At 44.6% G+C, this 11539-nt stretch overlaps 1 protein-coding gene across 1 annotated transcript; it reads right to left on the reverse strand.

Annotated features, from left to right (window-relative positions):
• Positions 1 to 1402: 1402 nt before the first annotated feature.
• Positions 1403 to 3606, reverse strand: smtlb (somatolactin beta). Its single transcript, XM_066651130.1, has 5 exons — positions 3591 to 3606; positions 3082 to 3266; positions 2105 to 2218; positions 1787 to 1966; positions 1403 to 1600 (listed from the first exon to the last, which is right to left on the reverse strand). Exons 1-5 carry the CDS (start codon positions 3604 to 3606, stop codon positions 1403 to 1405), a joined length of 693 nt encoding a protein of 230 aa, XP_066507227.1.
• Between the last annotated feature and the right edge of the window lie 7933 nt (positions 3607 to 11539).

Genomic DNA, 11539 nt, shown 5'->3' on the forward strand with positions numbered 1-11539 from the left:
CACAAACTCAGAATACCTTCATATGCCGTCGGATGTTTATATTGATATTAAATATACCCCATGTCCAAACATTTGTGGATCTGATTCAACTTTTATTTTGCAGCAGTAACCGCCTCTACTTTTCTGAGAAGGCTTTGCACAACAACATTGCTGTGAGGATTTGATAGCCGCTACTAGAGTGTGCTCCATTACATTACACCCTGAATTGGGCACATTATCCATATTAGTCCAGATAATTAGTCACTGCAGTTACTCAGTGCTGAGCCTTAGGTGTCCCATTGTGGACTACAGGGGCCTCCAGCTCCCCAGGAGTGGACTGTGTGGCAGTGGAACTGTGTTCTCTGGAGCGATGGAGCTCTATCGAATACCTCGGGGATGAGCTGCAGAAGTGTTGCTGTTCCTAGTCACCCAACATCAGTACCTGACCTCACTTGTGGCTGCTGTCAAATCCTCATAGCAATGTTTTGACAGGTAGTGTAAAGCCTCCCCTGAAGAGTAGAGACTATTAGTGCAGCAAATAATAGATGCACTATTAATACCCTTACATTTTATAGCAAATATAAAAAAAAAAACCTCACAATACCAGAGATGAAAATACTTCCTTGGTTAATTGCTGTCTTTCTCCAGAGGTCATGCAATGAACAGAAGTTTAATCGCACAGGGTTTTTCCTCATCTGTCTGCTTTGAAATCCCTGTTAAACCAAGCTATTTCCAGGTGTTTAAATAATGCAAGCAGATGATAATTAGGCTTGGGGGCTGAGATCAGGTTGAAAAAGGTTAGAAGAGCTGCGTGTAAAGACAGTGGCGTATAAATAGCTTTAATGGAGTCCAGCTCCAGGTTGGTAGGCCTCGGAGCTCAGTGTTTATTAGCTCTTAAACATGGAGAAAAGGAGGATTACATACATCAACGTATGTGAAATAAAGTTGACTTCACAGGGCCTGACAAAACCCCCACAGAGCAGGTGTGATGTGGTGGTGGATCGTTCTCAGCGCTCTCAGGTGGTGGTGGTGCGAGTGGATCAGACACAGCAGTGCGGCTGGAGTTTTTAAACCCCTCTGTGTCACTGCTGGACTGAGAATAGTCCACTGACCAAAAACGTCCAAGCAAAAGTGTCCAGTGATGGAGGACTAGAGGACGACCCACACAAACTGGGCAGCAAGAGATGAGCTACTTCACATCTACCACCCACATCATACTTACGCTGTGGCAGTTCTGTGGGGGCCCTGCTTATTGAAGCACAGGTTGAAAGAACTTTCAGAGAAACTGATATACTACAGTCTGTAATTGTAGAACTACAAAGTGCTTGTGTATGGTCAGTGGTGCAGTGAATGTAGAAACAAGGTCTCTATAATTCATCCCTACATCACACTTAAAAGCCGCCAGACAGGAGTTTTCACGAGACTAGAAGAAGGAGCAGCTGGGACTGTTTGTTTGGCGGCATTTGAGAAGTTTAAGGAAGGTCTCCATCTTATGAGCATCTTTCTTGAAGCAGGAGAGCATGGTGTAGTCTCTGAGAATGTGCTCCACCACATTTGGAGATGCCAGGAAAGATACTATACTCTCGTTATTCTGCAGCTCTGGGCTGCCCTCGTCCAGCATCTGTGGACAGAAGGTAGAGAGTTAGGAACAGGAGAGAGTAAAACCCTAATTTTGGGCAGTGTTTGAAGAGGACGCCTGGCTCTGCAGGACCCTCCAGGCTCAGGTGTTGGGACCACATTGGGTGCAAGTGCAATCTGCCACAAACTAAGGTCCCAAATTTGGATTCAAGGAAATTCTCCTATGTACCTTTCTGATAAGTACGAGAACGCCTTGCTCCAGATTAATCAGCTTGGTGGACATCCATTTGCTCTTGTTGATGAGGTCACTCGGGGCATTGTCATAGCGATCCAGAGATGTCTGGAGGTTCACCAGGGGGTCGATCCAGAACTGGATAAGAACGAATACCGAGTGGAGGAGCCATTTGTCCTGAAACAACACAGACCCCAAAGCAGTCTTCAATAAGTGCCGAAAAACCCTGTGGTAGCCACCGTCTCATTGTCTCAAGCTATTAGCCTTGTCCTCTGTAATAAAGAACAATGCCAGACGAGGCTTAGTTGCACTTACGGAAATCTGCTGAACTTCACTTTTGGACGTCGGAATTGGGGCAATGCTGGACGTGCACAAGTGGCCTCCGCGGTTTTGCTGAGTGAGCAGGGCGACTGGGATGAACGTTTCCTCCTGAAAAAACAACAGATAAACAGGTTACTATTAGTTAACGTTTAATCTACACTCTGCAAGTTCAGATTTTTGGAAGAAGTTACAATTAACAGTTGTCATTTTTGAACACACTCCTTGTTCATTAACCAAAGTAAATGGTTCTATGGCTCTTCCAAGGTTTCCCCTGAAACACTGATTCTCAAATTCTTTAAAACTATTCTTTTAGCAGGGCAAACATGATGGTGGAACATTTGCTGTGAGGAGTTGGTGGCAATAGAGCCTCAGTGAGGTTGGAAGATTAGCTGTGGAAGAGAAACACCATTCCAGTTCCTCTCAAATGTTCTGGATGGTGCTCCTTCACTCTTCACTAGAACTTCATACCACTGTAGCTTACACATTGGGCATGGAACCCTTAGGTTCACGACTGCTCCAGAACATCCCATTGTATTTCATGCCTTTCTACAGAGCTTATACAAGCCGTGCCAAGACATCTGTGGGGTCCCTAAAGTAGCTGAATTCCCTCATCACGAGGGATGACAACAAATGTTTGGACATGCATTAAAGTCACAACACTTTTCTCCTAAGGGATTTTTCTTTGGCAACCGCAGTGTTTTCTTATGGCAGAGACAAACTGCAAATACAATGATAAAGACTACCATTACAAACCATTAAATCCCATTACAAACAGTGAAAGCAGCAAATGAGATGCTTGTCTACACACAATAGCCCCTTTACCAGCTATCCCTCCCTGTGAGTACTATCTCACTGAAGATGGAGGAAAACTGCAGCAGTTAATAATGCTCCAGCGGGAACGTCTTTCTAACAGCTTTCACCACCTAAAACGATCTCCATTTTGTGGCTATTGATTGTGGCGCTTTACTCACAAACAGAGTCCTGGCCTCCTCTGAGACACGGTAGATGAGCTCAGCGTGCTGGATGGCTCGATCCAGAAGTTTCTCCACTGAGATGGTACAGCGCTCCACTCCACCGTCTCGGTACGAACAGTCCAGAGCAGAACCCAGCAGAACCTGGACCAAGCAGAAGATGATCCCCAAGCCGCTCTGAAGAACTGGAGTCAGCGAACCAAAGGACATGAGTAGGCATGAAGTTTAAGTTGTTGTTATGATAAATTACACTTCCATTTGTTTGTTCATTAAGCTCAGCATTAAAATGTTGTTAGATCTGAACTACGGCCACATGGTGTGAACAGTGAGTTACTCAATGAATGGACAATTAGAAATCTCTAGCTTCCTAAACATACAACAAACGTTAATGTTTATAACCGCTCCAAACACCAGTATGAAGTTCTACTCTGGTTGCATCTCTACAATCGATGGACACCCATTTAAAAATCCCTGGGTATCCATCACAGTCTTAACAGAAGGTACCCTACCTTTAGTCTTTGTCATTATTGTGCAAAGGAGGAGGAAGATGAGGACTGTCTGAAGTTGCTACTGTAGTCGGTTCCCAGCCCACAGTACCTTAAGTACCGTGTGGACTTTATGAATAAATCCAACCTGAAAGCAAGTGGTAATGCGATATTTCTAGTCACAGATTTCCGCTATGATTTTATGCATTCCCTTTGCCTGAAGGATAGAATTCCTTGAAGATCAGGATTTAACTGCTCTACTCCAACCAACATGTTTATATCAAGACCCTCTGGCTATTTATATATGCCTCTGAGTTTCTTACCTCTGGTTTGACTTTAAAACGGGCATTAAAAGGGCTATTTACAGTGGCTAAGTCTGGTATTTGCAGGATTTGTAGGGTAAATAAAAATCTTATTAAATGCTACGTGCTGTTTGCTACTGCCAGCATAGTTCTGTTGTCCTCAGGGGTGGCAGAGGCCATTCATTGTTCTGAGAACAGTGCCAGCAACTTTCTGTATTTACCTTCTTTTGTGTCTATTTCCTTTTCATAGTAACGGCTTACAGATTGCTCCGTGTCCTTTCAGACGCATGGTGCACTTACAGTGGAAGGACTGACATTGATTTTCTCCACTAGTTCAGAAATTAGAGCTTTACATGGTGTTTATCTGGACACTGTTGTTGCGACCCTAGGTCTTGTGTTGTAATATTTTCCATTTCGTTCTTGGTTTATTTGCTTATTGTCCTTTGAGTTTCCCGTTTCGTGTGCAAGTGCAATGACTAATGTCAGAAATAGAATGTAACACTTATATTACTTCTCTGACAGGAAATTGAATGAATAATGGGTGGTCTCTACATTTTTTTGGACTATGCAGGTACTCCCAAACCTTTTCAAAGCCTTAAGGAACAATGCGTAGCTGTCACAATAACTAAGCCAATGTCGTGGCAACTGTTCCCTGCCATCTTTTGTTGCAAACTAGTCCAGGGATGTTCTTGCCTTTTCAGTTTACTTACTGGACCACCAAGGTCTTCCACCCACACACTTTAAAACTAACTGCCTGCCTCCAAGGATCATCCTGAGGGTCCTCTCTTGGCTGCTTTTGTGTCTTTTTGCGACATGCCTTTTAGGTTTTCTCCTGCTTCTTTATTGCACATCAGAGTGGAACGAGAATACGATGCAGCAGGAGAAGGGACCTGTGGTTATGGGCGAGCAGAAGCTTCTCCAGTAAGCTCTGTTCTGAAAGCAAGAGGTGGTTCCTCCTCCCACAACAGCATGGCTTCCTCACACAGGCCAGTGAACTTTGCAGAAGAAGCCCATAATCAGACACTTCCGATTTTAAGTTAGACCATCCCAGCGCCCACTTTGGGAAACTCCACTTTAATGTTGAAGCTTTAATCCTCATAAGGTGTGAGTGAATGTGTGAGTGTGTGTCATCCTGTGAAGGACTGGCACCCCCTCCAGGGTGTATTCCCGCCTTGCGCCCAGTGATTCCGGGTAGGCTCCGGACCCACCGCGACCCTGAACTGGATAAGGGTTACAGAAAACGACTGAATAAAGGTTAATTAATGATATAATTACACATATATCCTACAGCAACATGAAAGCGATAAATCTTCAAAGTCAAGCCCACCTTAAGCCTTGTGTAATGTATCTGTCCAGTCAGTTGTGATGACGTCACTCCTTAGTGTCTTATTCATGGTTTGCCATTTGGATTGCACGTCCTAGACGAGGGTTTTGGGGTTTCTCAAGGGATCGTGTGTCTCTTTTCTTCTGACCTTTGAGTTACCTTTGTCTTCTGACGTTAATCAGGACTCAGGAGAATGACAGGACAAAGCTTACGCAAAGGTTTTCACACAGTCCTTGTAGATAGTGCTTGTGGTGAGCTGCTTTAAGAAGCACACATTGTGGACACAGCTGTTGAAATGTACTGCTTGGATAGCCACAATAGACAAGCATGAAATGAAAGGGGACGCTCTAGAGCAGTTGCACTTGAACCTATTGTCGCTATGTCTGCACCAGGCTGTATGGAGTGTTACTGTGTCCTCTCGACTGACTCCATCTGATGCCTTTGGGATTGGTGATCCAGTACTGAGCGGCCAACACAACTTCAATTACATTCTCACAGAAATGTTCAAATATCTCATGTAAAGACTTCCCAGAAGAGGAAAAGTTATTACGTCTTAAACAGAGGACATATTACCAATGAATATCCTTCATTGCAGATGGAAAATTGCATGAGAGTGTGTCTACAAACTTATGACTGTATGGTGTATGTGTATTTGCTATTTCCATATTCTTTGTATGTAATTGTGCACAGCAGCAAGATTTGACCAGGAGCCAGGTTTCTATTCTTATTAAAAGTGATATGAAAAGATGCAGATGGCTATGGGAAGTTATGTAAATGAATATGGCTCGGGGATGAGGTATTTTTTCCAACTGAATGGCGCAAAATGATCAAATTTTTTATTTAAATGTGTGCTTTGAAAAGAATAGACGCCCATGGCTTTTCGCATATTGATCTCAACCAGCTTCAGCCACCCGTCATCACAGCAGCGGTGGCTGGTAATCCAGGCAAAAGTCAAGTGGTAGCTTGTGTCCACCTTAGGAGCTTTAGAGAGTCCGCCCACACACACTCACACACATACTCACAGGTGTATGGTTACACATGCATATCACTGAAGCTTGCTTAACCTCCACTCATCCACATGGCTGCCTTTAATCAGCTTCTTTAAATGGCACAGATCCTCCCACAGCTGAGGAGGGGTGTTGCAGCTCTCCACACCTGCAAAAGTCGGTGAGAATAAAGTTACTCCTTTAATTCTTATTCGTTTTTCAACTTCTCAGTTTTCTTCATGTCTGTGTTGAAAACTAGAGTTAAATAACCAACTCTCACTTTGGGTAGGTCTTCAGGAGCCGCACAGAAGGCCTCGTTGAAGATGTGTTAGCCACCAACATGGTCACGAAGCTGTTGTTTTGAGTTCCAGGATATAACACTTTCTTTAGGGGGAGAACATACATCGAGGCCAAGTCATACCCATTAATGGCCACTTGTTCATCCAGTATTTCAAGGGTATTGATGAGTACTGCCCATAGCTGCTTTCGCTTGAGCTTTGAAGTGGGAGGGGGCACTGCAAAAGCCTCTGTATAAAGGTGGGAGGGCACTGCAAGGAGACTATTGTGATGCAGGGCAATGCAGTGAACAAAACTGCATGTGGATGCAGTCCTCCAATCATCGAGGGTTGGGGACAGGGAGTGGGAATACTGGCTCACTAATTTGCATGCTATGAGGTGTCATTGTACTTTGGAAACACCTACTTTCATCTGCAATTACAGTAGAGTTGAACCTGCGGGGGGTGCTGTAGAGACAGAACTGAGAGGTCAGTTTGGACAGTGTAGGAAGATATGATCGAGTATTTTTTATGTTATTACTTCAAAGCAACACAACTCATTAGTTAATGAACAAAAAGGAGCACAGACTTGGTCAAATTGCACCCCATAAAATGGCAATATGTTTCCGCTCACCACCTTATTTTGGAGAGAGACACACTGTGTAGGAACTTCTGAGTTTTTTTGCTGGATCTGAGCAATTAAAGATGCTTCAGTAAACCTGAGAATCCATCCTGCTGCCGCCTTCGGCAGCCACACCATCAATACCCATTTCAGAGGGAACATAAGTAACAACTTCAGACAAATGAACCTAATCTTAAATAAAATTGTGATGTTTACTACTGGGTCTCAATCGATTGTTGCCTGAGGATTCCCGTCCAGAGGCTTTTAGACCTATCGCTGGATCTGAGCAGGTAAGATGCCACTGCTGATGTCAGAGCCCATCTCATTTCTGCCCTCGGTTATTGCACCATAAACTAAGACTGTGCGGCACAGATAGAGTGTTTTTTTCTTGGGGCTTATTGGAAGTTTCTGAGTGGTGATCAACCTCTGAAGTCTTGTTGATCTATGCTCGCTTACACTAGTTCCTTCGATTTGTGTGCACTCGATAAGTTCTGACTTTTCACACTGGGGCCTGGTCAGATTCCATCATCAGCTCTCCAATATTTTCATTTAGGTTCAGGTTCGAGTTTCACCCTCAGGACCCGTAGTCAGACAGAAGTCTGTTGAGCCACAATCGGATTTAGACAGACTTTGGTCGAGAAACAGAATTACAGTGTTGTTGGACTGCACTAGACTCACTTTTTCAGAGCACAGACTACAGTCCAGTTCACTCAGAGTTGTGATAGAATGCAGTCAGGCTCAGACAGAGCTTTACTGATGTTTTATGACGTTCAGAGGGTAATTGATTGGGTAACTGCTGAACTGTGCTGTAAACTGAATTGTTTAATGCCATTAATGCATTTTTAAAGTTTGTCCCTGGGAAGCATCCATAGTTTTAAACCAGAGGTATTTTAACTGTGAAACTGACCTCACACTCTAACAGATTAATTAGGATCTAATTAAGTGTCCACGTTACTGTCAGGTGAGAAACATGCTGATAACATATAATCCATGCTTCTCAAAGTAAACAGTCTGAAGGTTACAAACCAGAACCAGACTTGACGCCGTCTCCTGATTGGCTAAACGCAGTATGCCATCAGTGGAAATGTTCTTTACAAAAAGCGTTATTCAGCCAGAGTTGTAGTAAAGTGACACCATCTCCAGTTTAAACACCTGCTGATGTGGTGAGGGGGCAGCACGGTGGTGAAGCAGGTAGTGTCGCAGTCCCACTCCGGGTGACTGTCTGTGAGGAGTGTGGTGTGTTCTCCTTGTGTCTGTGTGGGTTTCCTCCGGGTGACTGTCTGTGAGGAGTGTGGTGTGTTCTCCCTGTGTCTGTGTGGGTTTCCTTCGGGTTACTGTCTGTGAGGAGTGTGGTGTGTTCTCCCTGTGTCTGTGTGGGTTTCCTCCGGGTGACTGTCTGTGAGGAGTGTGGTGTGTTCTCCCTGTGTCTGCGTGGGTTTCCTCCGGGTGACTGTCTGTGAGGAGTGTGGTGTGTTCTCTCTGTGTCTGCATGGGTTTCCTCCGGGTGACTGTCTGTGAGGAGTGCGGTGTGTTCTCTCTGTGTCTGCGTGGGTTTCCTCCGGGTGACTGTCTGTGAGGAGTGTGGTGTGTTCTCCCTGTGTCTGTGTGGGTTTCCTCCGGGTGACTGTCTGTGAGGAGTGTGGTGTGTTCTCCCTGTGTCTGCGTGGGTTTCCTCTGGGTGACTGTCTGTGAGGAGTGTGGTGTGTTCTCTCTGTGTCTGCATGGGTTTCCTCCGGGTGACTGTCTGTGAGGAGTGTGGTGTGTTCTCTCTGTGTCTGCGTGGGTTTCCTCCGGGTGACTGTCTGTGAGGAGTGTGGTGTGTTCTCCCTGTGTCTGTGTGGGTTTCCTCAGGGTGCTCCGGTTTCCTCCCACAGTCCAAAAACACACGTTGGTAGGTGGATTGGCGACTCAAAAAGTGTCCGTAGGTGTGAGTGTGTGAGTGAATGTGTGTGTGTCTGTGTTGCCCTGTGAAGTACTGGCGCCCCCTCCAGGGTGTGTTCCCACCTTGCGCCCAATGATTCCAGGTAGGCTCTGGACCCACCGCGACCCTGAACTGGATAAGGGTTACAAAAAATGAATGAATGAATGAATGATGTGGTCAGGGTCTAAAGGAAAATGCAGGGAACATTGTTCCTGAATGAACATGTGTTGATCTACCAGGGAACTGCAGGGTCCTGGAACAAACACAAGAGTTATGTGTCAGAATAAATCCACTCTTTTAAACTCAAAGTTCGATATGAGTAAATAAAACACTTGTGATTATTTATGGTTAATTAAATAAATAAACCATAAACCCTCCTGCCTGAACCCAGCACAGTCCTGTTGAGTTGTTATTGAGTTTGGACCTGATTTCGCCAGTCCAGATTTCAGACCTGATCACAGCTGTGGTGCACATCTGTACACAGCTCACAAGCAGCTCGGGAAGAGAACTCTGAGCTGCATTTTGCAGGGTGAAGAGAAGCAGCCATGTTGGTCAGGGAGGGTCATCAGGGTGGGCAGTAGCAGAGGGAGGATTGAAGGAAAAAGCATTAGAGGAGGCACTGATGAGTGGAAACCTTCAGCTGTACCTGCACACACACACACACAAACACACTTCCAGAGATAACAGTACACACACATGAATATGAATGAGATTACTCTGTGCTGAGGATCTTTGTGGCCTCTGAAGTGGACTCTCTCTCGTCTCCCTCCATCCCTCTGTCCCTCCCTCCCTTTTCCCCACACTCTCTCCCTTATTCTGAGCCATGCTTGTTGTTGCTGTGATCTCAAGGGGGCACCGAACTAGATGAGTTTCAAAGGCCTGCTTCAGCATCAAACAGAATCAAAGGTAGACGTGGACTAGTCACAGGGGACGTATTAGAGTTATAATTCATTAATTGAGAGTTAGCTTTCAGGGTTGCGTCCCTATTTATTTATGTTTTTGCCCGTGTGGTAAACTGTCTGTTAATGCATCTGCATGTAGAATGTGGAGTGATTCACCACTGCCTCCCTGTTGCCTTTTTTTTTTCTTCCCAGAAACACAGTTTTAAAGCAGCATGGACACTTGACACATGCTGACGATCGGCGAGGAAAGTGCCTCCAGTCTTTTTATGCCCCTTCTGCATAATAGACTGTGCGTAGATGCATTTCCCGAGGAATACTAAGTGTTTCCAGACGACCGTTTCCGAACAGCGTTGTCATGCGTCACCATCCTCCTTCCGTCAGGATGAAACAGAGAGGGCTGGCTAACGGTTATGAACCTTCACTCACACTCTGAACAACAGAAATGTTCTAAAATGACTATTTCACCGTCTCCGTTCAACGTTAGTAACGTTTCTGTTAAGGTTTGACCCCGACAATGATGTATAACTCGCTATATAGAGTTGTCATTGTTGTCTATCACTGTGTAAAAGAGGCTGCCTTTATTGTCGGCTGCACTGCGTTCATTCTTGACGTCAATTGTTAAGAATTGCGATGTGTGTAACTCTTCATAACACAATTCTCAATACTATGGAAACATAAAGGGTGAGGCCTGAGAGGTATATTCCTGTTCCTATAGCTGCTTTCACAAAGTAGTGTGGAAGAATGGTCTAATGCAGCAGTCACTACAAGGCCATGAGATCAAACCCCACCACTGCCAATGCTTTCTGCACTTTGCTTTGGAATCAATACAGACTTATCTCATCTTCAAATCGGAGTCTGTGACTCACAGAAAAAGAAAACCGAGGGCTTTTAAGCTTTTAGACCGCACTTTTTTGGGTGACATCAGTAAGAAATAAAGGTTAACAGGAAGTGAAAGGCAGAACGAGCCGTTTCGTGGCCTCATCATTAAAGGTCCACTTATATCTACATAGTCTTACAACTACTGACCAGCGAGTCTTTTTATTTTAGTTAAGAAATGTCCATATTTTGGCTCTAACAAATGTCCTCAGCTGCAATAGCAGATAGTTTATCATTAGACTTCAAGGTGCAGCAAAAAAAGAGTTCGGCGAGATCTAAGCACATACTGCTTTCTGCTTAAGAATTCATCCCACTGCTTGTTTGGCTTACTCACATGATCAATAACAACGAGTTTCTATGCTGTTTCTATGCTCTCCTCTTTCTGCAGCGTGTTCTTTTTCCTCCTGTCATCTGTCTGAGTCGGTCCAGAATGTATTCACTTTTAGCGATTCGTACCCGGCCCTTTCTGATCTCGCGCTGACCGTTCTGAGGTCATGCTGATAGTGGAGCTGATGAATTCTTCTCTTTTCTGGCACATCTAGGCCAACGTCCTGGTTGAACATCTTGATCTGTTTTGTGTATTTATTTATTTATTTTTTTGTGATTGAAAGCATCTTTTGGCCGTCTACAGCATGGTGGTGTTCCAGGTCGCATGCTATTTCTGTTTCTAAGCTCCTGTCAGAGGATGGCTTTTATTAAACACAAGGAAAGAAAACTGCCATGTTTCCTTAAACAAAATCATGTAGGTTACATCCAGAACGCCTC

Source organism: Hoplias malabaricus, chromosome 18 (genome assembly GCF_029633855.1).
Source record: "Hoplias malabaricus isolate fHopMal1 chromosome 18, fHopMal1.hap1, whole genome shotgun sequence".
Classification (NCBI taxonomy): Eukaryota; Metazoa; Chordata; class Actinopteri; order Characiformes; family Erythrinidae; genus Hoplias; species Hoplias malabaricus.